General features: G+C 43.3%; 7 protein-coding genes across 7 annotated transcripts; 2 read left to right on the top strand and 5 right to left on the bottom strand.

Annotated features, from left to right (window-relative positions):
• Positions 1-160: 160 nt before the first annotated feature.
• Positions 161-1,170, top strand: VTP01DRAFT_185 (uncharacterized protein; the record flags this gene model as incomplete). Its single annotated transcript, XM_069380245.1, has 3 exons — positions 161-537; positions 618-712; positions 776-1,170. The coding sequence occupies 3 exons, from the start codon at positions 161-163 to the stop codon at positions 1,168-1,170; spliced, it is 867 nt and encodes a 288-aa protein (XP_069244605.1).
• Positions 1,171-1,648: 478 nt separating this feature from the next.
• VTP01DRAFT_184 (uncharacterized protein) lies at positions 1,649-2,719 on the bottom strand (the record flags this gene model as incomplete). Its single annotated transcript, XM_069380234.1, has 8 exons — positions 1,649-1,707; positions 1,782-1,860; positions 1,928-2,012; positions 2,074-2,185; positions 2,248-2,320; positions 2,376-2,462; positions 2,532-2,590; positions 2,653-2,719. The coding sequence occupies 8 exons, from the start codon at positions 2,717-2,719 to the stop codon at positions 1,649-1,651; spliced, it is 621 nt and encodes a 206-aa protein (XP_069244604.1).
• Positions 2,720-3,167: 448 nt separating this feature from the next.
• VTP01DRAFT_183 (uncharacterized protein) lies at positions 3,168-4,989 on the bottom strand (the record flags this gene model as incomplete). The annotated part of the gene is made up of 12 exons (XM_069380223.1): positions 3,168-3,293; positions 3,355-3,436; positions 3,524-3,622; positions 3,688-3,739; positions 3,799-3,997; positions 4,070-4,187; positions 4,248-4,385; positions 4,451-4,510; positions 4,575-4,596; positions 4,664-4,795; positions 4,860-4,920; positions 4,981-4,989. The coding sequence occupies 12 exons, from the start codon at positions 4,987-4,989 to the stop codon at positions 3,168-3,170; spliced, it is 1,098 nt and encodes a 365-aa protein (XP_069244603.1).
• A 320-nt stretch (positions 4,990-5,309) lies between these two features.
• VTP01DRAFT_182 (uncharacterized protein) lies at positions 5,310-7,505 on the bottom strand (the record flags this gene model as incomplete). Its single annotated transcript, XM_069380212.1, has 1 exon — positions 5,310-7,505. The coding sequence occupies one exon, from the start codon at positions 7,503-7,505 to the stop codon at positions 5,310-5,312; it is 2,196 nt and encodes a 731-aa protein (XP_069244602.1).
• A 769-nt stretch (positions 7,506-8,274) lies between these two features.
• On the bottom strand, positions 8,275-9,167 carry VTP01DRAFT_181 (uncharacterized protein; the record flags this gene model as incomplete). The annotated part of the gene is made up of 3 exons (XM_069380201.1): positions 8,275-8,714; positions 8,769-8,855; positions 9,059-9,167. The coding sequence occupies 3 exons, from the start codon at positions 9,165-9,167 to the stop codon at positions 8,275-8,277; spliced, it is 636 nt and encodes a 211-aa protein (XP_069244601.1).
• Positions 9,168-12,062: 2,895 nt separating this feature from the next.
• On the top strand, positions 12,063-14,122 carry VTP01DRAFT_180 (uncharacterized protein; the record flags this gene model as incomplete). Its single annotated transcript, XM_069380190.1, has 8 exons — positions 12,063-12,164; positions 12,226-12,306; positions 12,363-12,492; positions 12,553-12,645; positions 12,701-12,761; positions 12,835-12,956; positions 13,020-13,102; positions 13,166-14,122. The coding sequence occupies 8 exons, from the start codon at positions 12,063-12,065 to the stop codon at positions 14,120-14,122; spliced, it is 1,629 nt and encodes a 542-aa protein (XP_069244600.1).
• Positions 14,123-14,337: 215 nt separating this feature from the next.
• VTP01DRAFT_179 (uncharacterized protein) lies at positions 14,338-17,863 on the bottom strand (the record flags this gene model as incomplete). Its single annotated transcript, XM_069380178.1, has 16 exons — positions 14,338-14,369; positions 14,427-14,607; positions 14,670-14,795; positions 14,850-15,056; positions 15,116-15,706; positions 15,769-15,931; positions 15,990-16,206; positions 16,260-16,358; positions 16,421-16,545; positions 16,597-16,712; positions 16,776-16,888; positions 16,946-17,081; positions 17,136-17,384; positions 17,443-17,554; positions 17,622-17,728; positions 17,798-17,863. The coding sequence occupies 16 exons, from the start codon at positions 17,861-17,863 to the stop codon at positions 14,338-14,340; spliced, it is 2,640 nt and encodes an 879-aa protein (XP_069244599.1).
• Between the last annotated feature and the right edge of the window lie 303 nt (positions 17,864-18,166).

The raw sequence follows: 18,166 nt of genomic DNA, 5'->3' as shown, positions 1-18,166 counted from the left end.
GCCAACGAGTCAGGTGTTTAAGTGCTCTTTCCTGCCCCAAAAGCTAGCTTCTTTTTCTCTCTTTCCATTTTTCTTCCACTTGCTTTCATCCTCTCTCTTTTTCACAGTTTACCTTTCATATATATTCACACGCGAACTTTGTACATCTCTAACGTGTTCAATGTACTCACCAACCCAACAAGAGTTCTTCGAATCAGAACAGTTCGCACATACCGGCCTGACCCCGCATACAACTGTGGGAGCCGTGCCTGTCTCCAGGAACAGATTCAGCAACTATCATTACCACCAAAGAACTGGTAGCTTTGGAGCGGCGATGAGTCCTCCAAACGCTGCGACCATGGCGGCAGCAGCTGCCGCAGCCTCCGGAGGTCGCTTTGCTGACCCGAACGCTCAAAATTGGTTTGGCACAAGCGTGGACTCTACAGGATCGTCCTTCGGGCAGTCACCTATCTTTAACCATATGGTATCACCATCCACCTCTACGAGTCATTTGGATAACATTGCTTCAGCAGAGGACGAAGAAGCGCAGCAGAGAAAGTGAGAGACATTGTTCCTTCCTTTTACGTACGATGAAGTTTACAGTTTGCCAACCATATGTGTGTGTGTCTGCTTTTTAGTTTCCAGGAAATGTTCGAGAAGCGGCGTCGGCGACGCGAATCACACAATGCGGTCGAGCGGCGTCGGCGTGATAATATCAACGAACGGATTTATGGTGAGGACGTGACGGGTTTTCACGCGTAGTAGCGATTATGCAAACTGATTGTACTTGATATAGAACTATCAACTTTGCTGCCGGAGCATCTCCTGGAGAAAGCACCTACAACTTCCAATGTCATGTCGGTAAACAGTCAAGCTGCTGCGGGAGGAGCAGGCGGAAATGCAAAGGCGATCAACAAGGGCACGATCCTCAAGCTATCAGTAGACTATATCAGGGAAATGCAAGAACAGGTTTCCCAGTACAAGGAACGGATGCAGAAACTAGAACAATTGATTGAAGCAGCAAACCGCGGGGAAAAGATCCCGGAGGACGAATTGAATGCAGCAGGAACAGCAGCGGGAGCCTCAGCAATAAACGCATCAGACAAAGAACATCCTGTTCGTCACGAGCGAGTCGGATCTTTCCAGTTTCAGCAACAGTTTGGAAATCTGCATATTGAGGATCCAAAGTAACCGTCTCGTTGCTCACTGCAAATACCATGATTCTCCAAAAGCTCGATGGTGTTTTCTTTTCCCCTTTTTTGTCTTCTTTTTGTTTTCTTTTGTGAACAATACATACAGAATATATATAAGTATAGCTTTTGATCGATCATATATTTCATGCAGCGTGAGCATGGCATTTTGTACTAGATTAACGTGCTGGCTGGTCATGCGGATCCAGCTTTCCCCTTCAACGATGATCTTGTGAGAACGGACCACTTGACTCCGAAACCCAGATGGGTCCCAACATTTAATCTGTTCGCTGTAGAACCGTGATCGCATCCCAACGCAGATACACCATGGCGCAATGTATTTTATCAAAAAATGATCATCCAGAATAAAGAAGAAAAGAAGAGCGAAACATGCTAATCGTGATAATTTCAAAGAGCTGATCGAATGGAGAGAGATCAAGTAATAAAGGTGGGTATATAACGTCTAGTCAATGTGGAACCTAGCAAGCACATCCGCTGGAATCTGTTGCCTCGGAAGAATGGAGGTCTACTTTTTGCACTGATGCGACGGATTAAAAAATTTCCTTTAAGTTTGCAATCGATCAACAGGATCGTGGGCTGTGGTGTACTTACTTTGTTCCTTTCCAGCATCACCATTTGTATTATCCATTCCCGGTAACGCCTGTGCGATGCGCCTGAACAATGTTTTGACCTATCACGCCATGTGATGTCAGCGACATGCTGCTATTTATTTTCATCATATCACACATGATCCATACATTGTGTCCAGCTTTGGCACTTGTTTCGATAAACATGACGTTGTAGTCTTTTGCCTTCTTCTCGCCTTCTTCAATAGTCACTTGTCTGTAAACCAAAGATCATTAGCCCAGTTCAGCTTGTAATATTCTGGTTTCCAACAGCATACCGTTTATCATTCAAATCTGTCTTGTTGCCAACGAGAACGATGATGACCTCGTTGCCACGCTCGGCTCGAACATCTTCAATCCATTTCTCAGTATTTAAGAACGACGTACGACCTGCATTTCAGGAGTACATTAGACAGGGCATTGGGCGTCCCGCAATCGACGGTAATACATACTGCTGATATCGTATACAACAACGGCAACTGATGAGTCTCGTATATAGCTTGGGATCAAACTTCGGAATCTTTCCTAAACAACCTAGTCAGAGACATTCGACGTTTGTTTCCTGTCGGGGCAAACTTACTTGTCCTGCAGTGTCCCACAGCTGTAACCGAACAGTTCTATCCTCCAAATACATGGTCTTCGACAAAAAGTCGATACCAATAGTTGCCTGTTTTAAACCATAGTCGCAAGTATTACTTAATTTGCACTACATTGATCCAAGACTATTGTTGCTTGCCTGATAAGTGTTGTCAAAGGTGTCATACATGAACCGCGTGATCAGAGAGGTTTTGCCCACTTTATATATGTATATACGACATGAGGAATAGCATCGCAGCAGCGTCGTGTACATTACAAACCGCTCTGTTCTCCAAGAAAGACTAACTTGAATTTTCGCAACGGATTTATAAACTCTGGTGCAGCCATGACGCAGGGAGGAGGAAGAAACCAATTTTTTTTTGTTCAGTCCAAGCAGCAGGTAAGTGTTGGAAATCAAGCAAAGTCCGGTCCAACCCGCGGGTGCATGGATCTGTGTACTGGATCCCGAAATGTTCCTCAAAAAAGGCCTAGCGAAAGAAGAATAGAAAGAGACAAAGCAACATACAGTTAATAAAAATAAAAGAAGCACTTAAGACTTCATCGATTCATGTATGAGAATACTTGATCCGTTGAGATCCACTAGATATCTAAATCAAAGCATTGATAGCCAAAGGACAGCAGCCTTCTTTGTTTCAGTTTTCTAACGCAGCCGTACTTCACTCTAGCTATCCACTCAGGTAACGTAAAACAGATGTAGGTATTTAGAAGATGTCCCGTATTACGTGGAAAAAACCAGAAAGCATTATTAACAGATAATATTAGATAACGATACCACTTAAGCATCAGCGATTTGAGCCTGTGCCAACCGGGTCTCTAGACCGCGCAAAGCCTCTTCTTTGCTCAACAGCTCTGCTCTCTTCTCCTGGATCTCGCGTTGCACCTTGAGTTCTATTTCGCGGAGCTGCACGGCGGAGTCAGTACACGACAGGTTGGCTGGAAACACAGCTAGCGAGTATACTTGCCTTTTCTTCTTCTTTTCTAAGCTGTTCTTCCTTCAAACGAACGCTTTGGCTAGCCATGTCTTCTGCGTTGAGAGCAGCATCTCTGTGAATGTTTGGAAGCAGAAGGAAAGGGAAAAGTAGCGAATCAGGGTCGATGCAACGGTGAGTCATACACAAGCTTAGTACTTACTCGGCATCACCGCCACTAACAGTGCGACTGAGTTTCTCGGTGCGGTAGTTCTCGTACAAAAAGTCGTGTGTAATCTCCTTCAAATCTTGTAGATGCGAACTGAAGTACTTTACTGTTAGCAAACGATGCACTTGATCGGCTTTAAACAATAGAAAATGGAATACCTTAACAGAGCCGATCGTAGGCGTGCAAAATCCGAATGCTGAGGGTTGTCCACTTGAGGAGTATTAAATCATTCATGCCTACTAGCGCCCTACAAATAATACTTTGCATACCTTCAACTGCACCCCAAGGGTATTGGCGACCGCGGACGATGCGACCACCGACGTTGATCTCTTCGTCGCTTCCGATAATGGCAAACGGCAACAGTGCCCTCAATTCGCTGTTTTCTTCGATGGTGTCTTCGTCATCTTCTTCGACATCGTAGGGGAAATTATAAATAGGGATATTGTAGTGCTCGACATCTTCCATTATCTGTAAAGAAATAGATAGTTAGTTTCCAGACAAGCTTATCAATAAAGGCCTTGTTTTTTTAAATTCGCTTACACGTCGTTTGAAATCTTTGAGTTCCTGAGGTGTGAGCGAATCGGCACGGCCGACGACAGGAATGACATTGACACGTGGACTGAGGCGTCGCATAAGTTCAATGTCGATCTCTCGCAGACTATGCCGTATAATTTGGTTAGAGTTACAATCGCAGAAGTCTGCAACAGCTCGTACTTACGCATGACCCGTGGGAGAAATGAAGTACAAAAGAGCATGAACGCGGTTATCTCGGAAACGAGGATTACGCTTAATACGGGATTCTTCAGCTAGAATATCGTCATATTGTCTCTCTAGATATCCGACGATTTCTTGAAAACTTGAAGCAGAACAAAATGTAAGATACAGAAAATTTCCAAATGCGCAGCTCAGGCGTAAACTTACCAGCGCTCGTTGTCAATATTGTCACCAAAGCCAGGTGTGTCGACTATAGTCAGGGAGATTCTATACGATGTTTGAGGAATGGTCCCTTTAAACCCCTTGATATACTCCTTTCAAGTATTCGTACCTGACGCCATCTTCATCCAGCTCTAGTAAATACCAATAGTGAGAAATAAAATGTATGTGAGCATATATTATGCACAAATGAACGCATACCAACTGAAACTGGTTTGATGGTGATTCCTTCCTCATTGTGAGCTTCTTCGGGGTTGTCGCAGACCTTTTTAGCGAGCACATTGGAGTTGCACAAGGTGTTTACAAAGGTAGTGCGTCCCGTGCCCGAGGCGCCTAGTGTATGCGATTTATCTTTAGCAATCGATCAACTTCCCAGGATTAAGGTATACCAACGTACCAACCACCATCAACGTGAACTGGAAACCCTTCTTTACGTTCTTTCTACGACCACCTAATCTCTTTGACAGCAGCATGTCAGCGAACTTGCAATGCCACGACTAGTTCATCTGTCCCCTTACGTGTGCCATTGTTATATGCTGTTAGAAGAAAAGAAACGAAAAAGATAGAATAGAAGGGGAAAGAGTAACTGGAGCAGGAAGAGTCAAGGAGGATGTAAGCTTTTTTCTTGCTTTGCTTCTCAAGCTGTAAGGAGTGGGATGGGGATATCCGTAGAAAAGGGGGGCACTCAGGAAGGCAAAAAGTAAAGTGAAAGCAAGGGACTTAAGGGAGAGGAGTGTGCGCCAGTAAGGAAAAGGGAAGAGAGCAGAGTGGAACACTCTAAAAACACGCTAAAGCGGCATGCTCATCGTTGCACGTAATCCCATCTAACGGGGAGCTTTATTTCCAGCTATGATTGTATGCCCAAGAGTTCTTTCTTCCAATTCTCCAGCTGTTTGTATTCCTCTAAATCGAATCCTTTCTTCTTTGCGAAGCTTAAGAGCGTGTTGATTGTCTTTTCGTCAACAACAGGCCTAGAGTCCGATATTGGTCCGTTCACAGGTCGCATTTCCTTCTCAATAACTCGCTTTGCAGAATCCCAGCCTGACCGATTGCTTGTAGAACGGCACAAACATTCCACATACGAACTGTAGACTTGGGTGTTAAGCGGGAATTCGGCATGCTTAAGCCTCTGCATGATATTGTGAGCCAAATATCCATAGCCATTGTGTCCACAGCTGTCAAGCACTATGGAGACAGTCGTGCTGTCGATAGACGTCTTTGGATCCGTCGATAACGATAAGATATCCCAGATTTCTAGAACTTTGCGTCCATCGCCGATGTGATTATACGCATTCATCAGTGCATTGTAGACTCCAGTGTCGGGGTCGAAGTAAAGATCCATTCGCAGGAGTCTGTGAATATCTTCAAGTACTCGTTCATCCTTAAATTTCGCACAGGCATGCAGCATACTCGTGTAGACATGCGCATTAGGTTGAATTTGAAAGTTCCGCATGTCTGCGAATAGAGTAGCTGCCATGACAAGGTGAGGTTGAGACATATCGTCTACATCATCGAGGTACAATCTTCCATCGTCCAGCTTCCAGTTGTAGTTCAACTTGTCAGGAGTTGGATCTGGTATTCTTCCGGGCAGATCGGTCAATGCAGAAATAATTGTGGTGTAAAATGTAGCGTCTAGTTTGATGTTCGATTTGTCCGATTTTGGGCTTCGATGGTGATCCTTGAGCTGATAATACATATCCAGAGCGTCGTCTAATAAATTATCATTTACATATGCCAGTATGAGGTTGGTGAAAGTTGCGATGTCTGCTTTTCGAACATTGTGTCTAAGGAAATGGTCGTATACATTCTGTGCTTCTTCAGAGCAGCCTTTCTTTGCTAGTCCGCTCAGCAGACTGTTGTATGCATTAGTGTCGAGTTCTATAGTGTCGTATTTGAAGATAATATCACATATTTTGCGTATGAGATCAATATCCGATGTTTGTGTGGATATGCTTGCTAAGCTGGAAAGAATATGACTGTTTGGCTGAATTTCGCTTCGAACCATGTCCTCAAAGAGTGGAATGGCTCCGTCAAAGGTTCCTAGCTTGTGCTCCGCATTGATCAGAATGCCGTATGTCACTACGTCCGGATCGCATTTCTGTTTCTTCATTTCTCCGTATATGCCGAACGCTTTGGCCGGGTTTCCGGATTTCAGGCAAGCATCCAGAACTGTGTTGTATGTGACAACATCTGCTTGGATTTCCGGGAAATGCTGTGGAAATGTGTAGTATAGGTCGAGAACTTGGTTCAGATCTTGGACAGCTAAGGACTTGAAGGCAAGCATATTGTTGATCGTATTGATATCGGCCTCCTTCGTCTGCAACACTTCGTGACATAATGCTTCACCGAGTTCCAAGTTTCCATCTTTGGTTGCAATGCTCAACATGGTGGAATAAGTATACGCATCAGGTCGGACATGCTCTGTCTTCATAAGGTCGTAAAGTCGATATGCTTCCGTGCTATCTCTACCGGCCACTAGATGCAGAAGGGTATTGTAGGTGCCGATATCTCCGTGGACGCCATCCTTTTCCATCTCGTCTAGAAGTCGCAATGCACCTTCCTCGTCCTCGACGCGCTTGTAGCAACCGAGTAAAGTGTTGTATGTGTAGTTCGATATTCTAATTCCTTTGCTGCGCATTTCCTTCAACAAATTGTACGCCAGGTCAGGTCTTTCATGTACGCCATAGGCATACACGAGTGCATGGTAGTCGAAAGCTTCTGGAACAAAACCGAGTTTCTCTTCCATCGAAGTAACTGCATTCCTGACAAAAGCCAGATCCGATTGGCGTTGGCCTTTACGCGCTAACAGCAAGAGTCTCTTGAATGTGTCGCGATCGATATTCAGTTCCTGCTGGGACTGCATAATTTCGAACGATTTACGAGCTTGCGCAAGGTTGTTATTTTCGAGGGCACTTTTCAACGTTGCGAGCTCCTCGCGCGCTGACCATGCTGCAAAGAAGCGTGCACCATGTTGTGCTCTACGTGCGACAGTTGGCAAGGTACTTTGTCGACTTGCAGCCTGCCAGATCGTCCTCGTAAACATTTGTTGGAAACAGGCAATAACTGAAATGAGCAATCAAAATGGTGACTTTGAAATCCAGGTGGCCCCGTGTTCAGCAAGTGCATTGTTCGAGTTATCGAAATTGAAAAACGACTTACATGTCCCAGATTCCTATCGCGGGAAATCTCGGTGGTGTAAAAACTTGGAAAGCTGCAAATATCATTATCAGGCGCTCGTCAAAAGGAAGTGAAAATGAACAATTTACGACTCTATTATTTCAGAAAACATCGCACTTTTTCACAGAAAGGGACCGCCCGGTATTTTCGCAAGTGTACGTTGCTGCACTAACACGTTTCATTGAGTCCAGCTGTATTGCAGCCATAAGATATCTTTACACTTCGATTAACTCTTGTCAAAAGCTGTGACTGACGTTAGCTACATAGCTGTGATTATAAGATATTGTATAAGATCGCTTTTATATGTACAGGATACATTTAGCAAGTGCATTCCATGAAAGCTAAGTTATGATACAATAAAGCAATGAAGCAATTGTATACGCAATTATCTCAATAAGGTGTTCCCTAGAAGGATTCAGCGCCATCTACACTGCCTTGCCTATGCCGTAACCGCTAGACCTCGTCGACGTCCTCGTCCGCCGCGTTTGCCGGTGTTACCCTCTGAGCCTTCTTGAATTGAATTCTCGTTTGATAGATCTTGTTTTTCCCTATATATATATATATATATGTGTGTGTGTGTATATATATGTGTGTGTAAGCAATGACGGAGATATAGTATATAATTGCCTGAAGACTTACTTGTTGACATTCTTATTAGCTTTCAAGCGTTCCAGGCGTTCTTGGTAGCTGTGACGATTATCCCATTTTTGGGACAGTATATGTGTTGCAGCCCAATGGGACTCACATTTTTCCAGGCATACACCGACTTGCTTATAGACCATTTTTTCAAAGGATGTTATTGTCTTATTGCGTTCTGATGAAGCAGTCTTGACCCAGGTTGCTTTGAAGCTGTAATCATCGCCCTCACATCGGAGGACATGATCGATGATGGCATCATTAGCTATTTTTCCAATAGCGCGAAGCCTAGACGCTCTCTGTTCCTTGTCCAAGACATTTTCCGGGTCGATAACCAGATCTATAATGTCCTGATTGCGTATCTTAGCGAGCTTTTCTTTAGGACCTTCATCTGCCTCGACGTTTGCAGCTGCGGTCACTGATCTTGCGATGATTGCTTCTGGCGACATTGAGTGATTATTTTGGCTTACATCCCTTCCATTCAAGCACTTACCGTTATCATCATTCGTCACCAAACGAACTCTTATTGCATCTTGGCCTTCCTTTAAATAAGAGAGTTTATTGCTGATATCCAGTATAGCTGTGGATATGGACGTCAACAAAGTCGATTCTGATGTGGTCATGGTCATATTTCGAGAAAGAATGAAAGAAGAATGGATAAAGAATCCTTTTCTTTTAAATTAGCGGCATAAACGTGTCACTTATTTCACATCTTTCCGTAAATTCCTTTTTCCCTGTCTTTTTGAAGCAATGACAGTCTGCAACTTTTAGAAGAACTACTACACACGCCAACAGACGAGAGAGCACAATATTTAGTGCTACGGAAATTTTCACGAGGAGCACCGAAGACGGGTGCAGGCCTATGGTACTCAAGAAACTGTGCAGACAGCATGACGGTGGACGCAGATGACGTATCAAGCAAAGTCGCTTCAAATCAATTGAACCCTTGTCAGAATGTCGATGAGGATCAGTATCCAGAAGAGGGCATTGACCGAGAAACCCACTCTGTGGACTGTTCACCGATGGATGACAGTGAAACGAGCGAAGATGCTTCTCAAGCGACTTAAGTAGCATGGATAGTTCCAGCGACAAATTGGCGGTTTAACGCGTAACAGCATCTTTTAACCGATTTTCGCTGCGTGAGTTGACGGGAAATCATAGATTTGGAGACTTACAATCAGCGACTACCTGTATTCACGAATATTAAAGCATTGCAATAGCTTTAACAGATAATTGCTGATGGAAGAAGTTTGGAAATTGAAGTATCGGTTTCATCTAATGCGTTTGGATATGCTTGGCTTTCAACACAAAGCTTCATACATTGACCAGCGTACCTAGATACTTGTACTTCAACGTAGAAATAATCTTACGGTCTCATACATTCCGCATACCCGATCCGATACCAATTTGAAAATTTGTCTTTTCTCGTATGTGGATAGACAAACTGCAGTGTAACGTTTAGAAGATCGATCATCAAAAAAAATAAAAAAGGGCAAATATACATTAGCTAAACCCGACATAACGTCCGGATGCAATGCTCGGTTAAATGGAAAAGAACTCCAGGAAAACAAAATAGCATAGCTTGACATTCATAACGTAAGCAAAACTAGCTACGTTACGTATGGATCCCATTTAATGAAGTAGAACAATATATAGCTCCGATCTGTACTTAAGCTATCTGATTATGTTCCAAATATAATCAATGAGGCGTGCTTCAAGTTTAGAAACAGGTAAAGTAAAGAAATGGACCTGTAAAAACTGAATGAATTGAAGCCGAACAGCTTTTCCAGCGCAGGTAAACAATTTTTTTCGATTACGCTAATAGCATGCTTTAAAGAGCATCATCCATTGAATTCTGTCATCATGCGAGAAGGAGCAAGCACTATTTTCGTAGAAGTTGTCCCCCTGCATATAACGAGAGTTCAAAACGAAATCATGTCACTTGAACACCTTCATTAGGGACGCTTAACAACATATTTGGGTTTTGGAACGGTTTTGGACGCAGCGACGTCAACTTTGAAAAATAAAGGCAGGTTTCTTGTCTTCATACTTTGGAACAGCAGTCTTCCTAAAAAGAGTGTAACCTGCTTCTTTTAACACGAAATCAAGAATCTGCAGCCAGAACTGGAGCAACCGTTGTCAACTCTGAGTAAGCGGTACTTACTCTTGTATGGTACATGCTAGAGAGCAGCATAAATTTTCATCGCAGCGTCTTACGAAAGTATTTACATTCGGCGAGCAATTCGAAGAATTTGTATGGAAAACCCTCCACAGTTGACAGCATAGTGCTGTGGGTACTCGAGCGATAATTTAATGGGTGCTGCTGGCCTCCATCCCGAGTTACGGGATATATAGCCTGCAGCTTTCTTTAAACTTCCTTGTTTTCCGGGATGGAGACCGATGCATTGAGGATGGAGCTGATATTTTAAGTCGATACCACATTTGGCATATTTCTCGATGCACAGATGACAAAGCTTGGCCTATCATGTTTTGCTGAGTTTGTTCTGAGGACGAGATTGGATAACTCAAAACCGAATTAGATTCATAACGTACGGATCTCATTGTCTCCACGATACCACATGGTGCAGAATTTCCCAATATGGTTCCTAATCCATGGGACCGTCATTCAGACAGGCTCTGCAAGTGAAGAAAAACTTCTGATTTAACGTCAATGACCGTTAAATAGTTGAGTGCCTCAGAATAGCGTATGTGCAGCAAGAAGAAGCAGCAGCAGCAGAGGGAAGAGATTTGGTATACCAGGTGTAGGTTTACATCGTGGCGTCGATGTAAGCTTTGTGTACAATTGCGTATTACGATGGTTCAACAATATAACTTTGATCGAAATGTTAGCATATAAGAACACAGGGGTGTACAGTGTTTTCCGTAAGATTGTTGAATCTTTTGCATCGTCTGTTGCAGAAGAATCTAGCGCGAGAAACGTCGGAATCTTGCAAATGTTGAGAGAATTCTAGTTAATTTGCATCTATAATCCAACAATAACTTGCTGTCTAATCTGTAGGTGCTTATGATTTTCACGACCGAAAACGGTACATTTGGGACTTGCAGTGAGGGAACCAATTATAAGGTTAAACACACTAACAAAATTGAGTTCTGTCCAATAAAACACGCTACTGTACAATTTGTCAGTCCAATTAGCTGCTCGATGACGGTTCTCTTACGCGTAAGTTGGATCATGAAACAGAAAGTTTTCATTCCGCAGAATCGACTTTTTCACACTGTGCCTTTCTACGGAAGCCGATTGAAAATGCGAATGGTCGGGAGCGCCTTAAGCCAAGAATGCAAATCTTCTTGTGTACCGCTGATGACAAATGGAGGGTGGGACAGTCTCCTTTTATGGACAGAATGGTATTGTTACACTCAGACACACTCTCCGTTATCTACTGTAGTATCCTTTCCTTAATATTGGATCTGATAGCACCAAATATGCATCATATATACCTACTCACTGTACCTATTACACAGCAATCGTATCAGATGGGTCTACATTTGGAAATACTTTTTGATATGCTAATCTTTGATGCTCCCCTTACAGCTACTTGGGGAGTGAGAAACGATCTTGTCTTACGGTGGGGTAAAGCGGTGCTCGACAAGGTTTGGCCCTATCAGCCCAAGCTTAGGGTCTTCCCATGCTCCCCACAGATCTATCTAAAAAAGACATTTTTAATGTTTGCCTATCAGTTGACTCGCTTTTCTGGATTTAGGTATAAAAACCTATTTCTTTACTCCTTTTTCTCCTTCCTTGCATTGAGCGGGTGTACACATCACGATGGTGCTTGGGATCAAATCAAAACAAACAGAAAAGCAAATCGAAGAAGCTGGTGCCGTCGACGCTGATGAGGAGCTCTTGAAACAACTTGGTTATACGCAAGTAAGTTACTATGATGCTATTGAATTCACCATTGCTTTCATACTTATTTCATGACTATTAGGACCTGAGTCGATCCATCTCTGCGTTTTCAAATTTTGCCATCGCTTTCTCATGTTGTTCCGTATTGTCAGGCTTGACTCCGGTAAGTTGCTAATTCTTTTCCAGCTAGAGTGATCGCTAAGTTATGTATCGTATCAGATGTGGGGCGATGCAATGAATGATTCGGGCAGTATGGGCGTCATCTGGGGCTGGTTTATTACTGGTACCCTGACCATGATCGTTGCCATGTCGCTTGCCGAAATTTGCAGTGCATACCCGACTACTGGAGGTATATTTCTTTCAAGCCAATTTTTATGCGTGGGAAATGAATCCACTGAATGTCAAATAGGTCTTTACTTTTGGGTTTCTCGGCTTGCACCCGGCCGCTGGATGCCACTTGCTTGTTGGCTAACCGGCTGGTTCAACTGGATCGGCTTAGCATGTGAGTGCATGCGACACACGGCTTATCGCTCCATGGATACTGATATCTTATCTAGTCGGTATCACTTCCGTTGATCTCGGACTTTCACAATTCATAGCAGGTGTCATCAACGTTTGGTATGTAAATCCATATACATGTAAAGGCGATATTGTCTCCCTCCTAACAAAAATTTTTGTGTTGAATATGCAGGAGACCAGATGTGGACACTTCAGTTTACATGCAATATGGCGTCTACATTGGTATCTTGATCGTCCATGGAATTTTGAATTCGGTCGCCGTCAAATGGAGCGGCGTTATGAACCAGTTTGCATGTTTGTCAAAGCACGTCGATGCAAAATTCTGCAGTGACTCCTAACATGTCTCATCTTTACTAGTCTACGTCAATATCTTCGGTATCCTCTTGATAGTCATTGCTGGCCTTGCTATCACCCGTCCTCTGGCAACTGGCGATTTTGTGGTACGCTTGTCACAACCGACATTTTTAACTAGTTTGGTTTGCTGATCGCGATCTTGTTTAAAGTTTACCGACTTTTACAACGGTTCCGGCTTCAGTAGCAACGGCTATGCATTTCTGCTCGTGATTCTTCAGTCTCAATATACGCTATCTGGCTACGACAGCGCTGCACACATGAGTGAAGAGACGAAAAACTCCCAGCACGGTTCGCCTTTTGGTATCCTCACAGCAGTTTCGGCCAATGCAGTTAGCGGTTTCATTTTCCTAATCGGTATCAGTTTTATGGTTAAAGACTTTGCCACACAGATCGTGAGCGAGGATGCCATCCAGCCTCAGATGATACAAGTCTTTGTGGATGGTGTAGGAGAGGCCTGGACCATGGTCTTCCTCATCTTCGTCATGTTATCCATCTTCTTCTGCGGCAGCAGTCTCACGCTTGGTTCATCACGTATGGTTTATGCTTTTGCAAGAGACGGAGCCATGCCTCTTTCTAAGCACCTGCATAAACTCAACAAACGCACCAACAATCCTGTCAATGCTGTCTGGTTCAACATCACCGTCGCTGGTATCGTCGGTATATTGTACATGATCAACGACACTGCTTACGAAGCTATCGTATCTGTCAACACCATCGGCTCGCAACTCTCCTACTTTGTCCCTATTCTTCTACGAATTACAGTCGCCCGCAAGAGTTTCCAAACTGGTCCCTGGAATTTGGGTCGCTTCAGCACTTTCTGCGGCATTGTCTCATGCTGCTGGTTGATCTTTACCTGCGCTCTGTTTATCTGCCCGACTGAAGCGCCCATCACTCCCAACACCATGAACTACGCCATTGCGCCATTCGCCTTTATCATGATCCTTTCCGTCGGATACTTTGCTATCTGGGGTCGTAAATGGTTTACAGGCCCTGTGCGCGTCATTGACGGTCAAGAGGTCGTCCTCGGTGACGACGACTCGATCGCATCCGTCAAGAAACCGGAAATATCTCAAGAAAACAGTACCACAAAAGAAACAACTGGATAAACTTAATGCGTATTTTCTCTGATTCAAGCACTGATGTATGTATATTCCCCCTTAGTTACTTGTATTTATCTCTATACTTCTCTCTCGGTATATCGCTAGTCTGATTCGTTCTCTCAATTCGCCTTCTGTATCTCACTTTTCCGTCAAATATGTGCAAGCGTCCACCATGCACAGAGCCATGTATATCCCATTCATTCGATTAAACTCATCGTTTATTAAACCGACAGCGAGGAAGCCAATGCATCGACTAAAATTAACAGAGTTTATACATATTCTTTTTCGTCCAGTAAAAATACACACTTACACCATGGAAAGCCTCCCTTTCTTGCAATGATCTCGAGCGTCGTTCCAATAAATTCATTACTTCGACGGAAATCTTTTTCGAGAATTTGCACGTCCGGCGCATCCCGCTCGTCAGCATATAAGCGTGCTAGGTTGTGGACAATATTCAGGATATCAAATATAGCTTTTAGAATGGAGCGTGTCTGTAATATGGATAAATATTTAGTCACCAATGTTCTTCTCCACGTCAGATCAATCGTAATACCTTCTCGCCTAGCAGACAGCGATCCACAATTTTTGAGACATAAATTGTGTGCAAAGCGGCTATTCTATCCATATCCTCGGTTTGCTTTACAGCTTCTTCGAGTGCATTTGTCTCAGCATGGAGCACCTATTTGTTGCATCAAACAAAAACTCTTCGGGCGCAATTTCTTGTTTTCCTTACTGTTGTCATGACATAACCCCAAAACGTATTCACAAACCACATAAGTTTCATCCGCAACGCGTATAACCGCATATTATTTTCAGTCCCAAATAGCATGTGCCGTTCCAAAACATGCTTAGCATGCTTCAGCCGCAGAAGCAATGTCGTCACCTTGCTGTATTCTGCCAAGCTGGATTGCTTAATGAAACAATTGACGGGCCACGGTAGCTGTACCGATATATAAAGTTACTCTAGTTATAGGAACATCGGAATGCGTATGACTGTACCTCATATTGGAAAGTCAACCTTCCTGTGTAGTCGATATCATCAAGTTGCATATCTATTGTTACATATGCAGTGTCGAAATCCCGCGATTGACCGCTTACAGCACACGCCTCTTTGAAGAGTTTGTTAAGGTGCATTGGATCCACTGGGATTTTATGCTGATCCATCCTCTGAAATAGTAGCTCGCAAAATGTATGCATGGCACGGCCGTGAAGCATCAGATATATTGATGATAAGCATTGCAGATGTCGAGATAATTGGCACTTGCTTTCCAAAACCATTTTGAGCTTTAAACTGGATTCTTGGTAAGGAACAGATATGTATGCGTCTCCAGCTTCTGCAATATCTTGACTAAACAGGTATGTTTCCATTGGACGATGAGTCGAAAGTGAGGATGGTGGTTGTATTTGGCGATGTTTAACGGAAGAAGCGTGGTGAGCGGGGAAAAGCATTTGCTGCATTAAAGTTGTGGTACCATTATGTGCTTGTGTTGTTGGTGTCTGTGGCGCGAGGGTTTGATCATCTGTATTAGATAAAAGGGTCATTCGACGGAGGAGATGTTGTAAGAAAGGCAATGAGGGTTTGCTGGGTAACTAGAATTGACTTATAAGTTAAATAAACTGTTCTGTGCATACATATCAATAGCAGTACTTACACAAGTGTAATGCTCAAAATGAGAAATGATATGGATGGCTTTACCAGCGGCAAAGATTTTGTGGAGAAACTGGGTATCGAAAATGATAGATGTTGACTCGTTTTCGTGCAATTTGAAGCCGTCAGACCAGAAATCAGGACTATTATCAGGGATTTCTTCACATCTGGTGGTTTGTTAATTGGTGTCTACAGATTATATATCAGCGTAAGCTTTTTCCTCACCTGCTTATGAAGAATTCATTTGCAACATCGGCATCCAAAGAGCCATACATGACCCAATCATCAATCATACGACTTATTGGCACTAGGGTATCTTTGTATATTCGCAGCAAGTGCTGACAGATCTCCATTTTGCCTGCGGCTTGGTTCTCTCCGATAAGTACAGTCAATGATTTCAGCAGTCGCATCGCGTTATCCCGCGGATTATAGGTGCCGGCACCTGATTAAATCAGTCGGGAGCAAATACTGAATATGGAGCTCCAAATACCATACCTAATGCACTAAACAAGGCATCGTGCGTAGTTTTAGCACATTCTAAGAGTAATCGTAACGTTGATTTGAGTTGCAGCAAAGAAACGACACGCATATCTCCTAAGAATATGCTATGGTCAGTTTCTGCTTGAGTACAGCTGTCTTGTATCTTTAACACGTACCGGCTCTGCATAAGTTAACTTGTATATCTGCAGTATGCTTATCAAGAGAACGCAGAAACGAGGCCACGGAAATAGCAAAAGCTTGGCAAGTCTGGCCATAAGTTTTTACATCTGATGCCAGGCACCTATCCAGCGATTAGATTGTCATATGCCTTGGAAATATGCGCAATTCGTACCTTGCGGTCCATAGTCTTAGAGACGTTATTGTATTTCCATGAACACAAAATTCCCAAAGGCTCGAATAGAGAGATGTCGAAGTTGCTTGTTCCTTTTGAATGTTGTTCATGTCCAACTGTCACCGGTTTTGCGTGTTATTGCTTTCGTGTGTACATAGCGTCATCCATTAATTGCTTACTTCAAAATAACTATCACCATCTTCGGTCCTCTTGAATATGACGCCTGGATGACCTTGTAAGAGGAACAAGACTTCTCGCATCAGATCACCGTCAGATAAAGATATTTCCTCGTCTGTAGCTGGTGTTAGAATTGCACATATCAGAACCAGACGCCTTTGGGAAATCTCACCCTTTTGCTTCCAGTATTGTCGACTTGATAGATTCTTGACCTCTGTGTTACCTAGCTGGATCTGTTGCATGACAGCTGCCTTATCATCCCAGATTGAATCTGCTATAGTATCATGTAATTGTTGATGATTCCGACGCTGTCAAGTAGTGTTAACTAGCAGGAATTTCGAGATAGCCCAATAATTGGGTACCTGATACCTGGATAAACGATCGTGGTCCAAATCGAAATCGTACGACTCTTGACTATCCTCTGATAGGTTTTCCCACTCCAACCAGTGATCACCCTCCATGGGTTCCTCGGCTAGCGTTTCCTTCCAGAATTCGGTCGAGGACACTTGGTCCAGAGATGCAGTTGATGTAAACATTTGCTTTTTCGTAGGATTTTTTGAAAGAGCCAGCAGTAGGGACAGCATATCATACTTGAGAATCCGTTGCTGTGTCTGCTCGAAGGAGTTAATAACCTCCAGAGTACAGTTTGCATTATGTTATTAAGCTTACAGCAGCAGCATCTGTTACGAGCTCTCGTTTCGGGTCCAGGAATATCATTTTGCACTTGCGCAAATTTTCGGCCAATTCATCGTGGCCTTTAATGTTAAACTTATCGCATAGACTTTTATGGCACCCTCCAGCGGTTAGTTTCCTATTTCAACACTGGCCGTAACCACAAAGCAACCAACCTTTGCCAGCGTACTTCAATGTGGTGCTCGTCCGTGCTCATGGCTTTGAACTTTGCAAGTGACGCGGCAGATTGCAGAGAGACACGCGTTATGGTAGCATGATCAATCTGCATTCATAACAATCAGTTCGATTTTCGCTCGTTTCAATATCTCTCTATTTCGTCGCAAACTATTACATTGTGTCCCAACAATCGCTCAACAAGTTGTTCCAATAAATCAAAAGACGCTGACGAGAGCGTCATTGTAAAGTATAAAAGAGGTACGATATTCTCGAAACCAGCGGCGTTGGTGAAAACATTGATATCCGAGCGGAAAAGTCCCTCAATCCATTGAAAGCTCACAATGCAAAAAAACTCAATGAGCCAAGAAGAAACTCGGTCGACTCGAAACTTAAATAAACTCAAACGATGGATTTGTACCTGGAATGACATTCATGCATGACGGTGGTTTATCCATCGATTTTCCTTCGAGAGAATTGAATTGTAAAATGACTTCATCTCATTCATAGCAACCCGTTAAATCATATAGAGTAATAACTTATATCC

Source organism: Rhizomucor pusillus (genome assembly GCF_041956525.1).
Source record: "Rhizomucor pusillus strain CBS 183.67 unplaced genomic scaffold VTP01scaffold_1, whole genome shotgun sequence".
NCBI lineage: Eukaryota > Fungi > Mucoromycota > Mucoromycetes > Mucorales > Lichtheimiaceae > Rhizomucor > Rhizomucor pusillus.
This window is presented reverse-complemented; position numbering and strand designations above follow the sequence as displayed.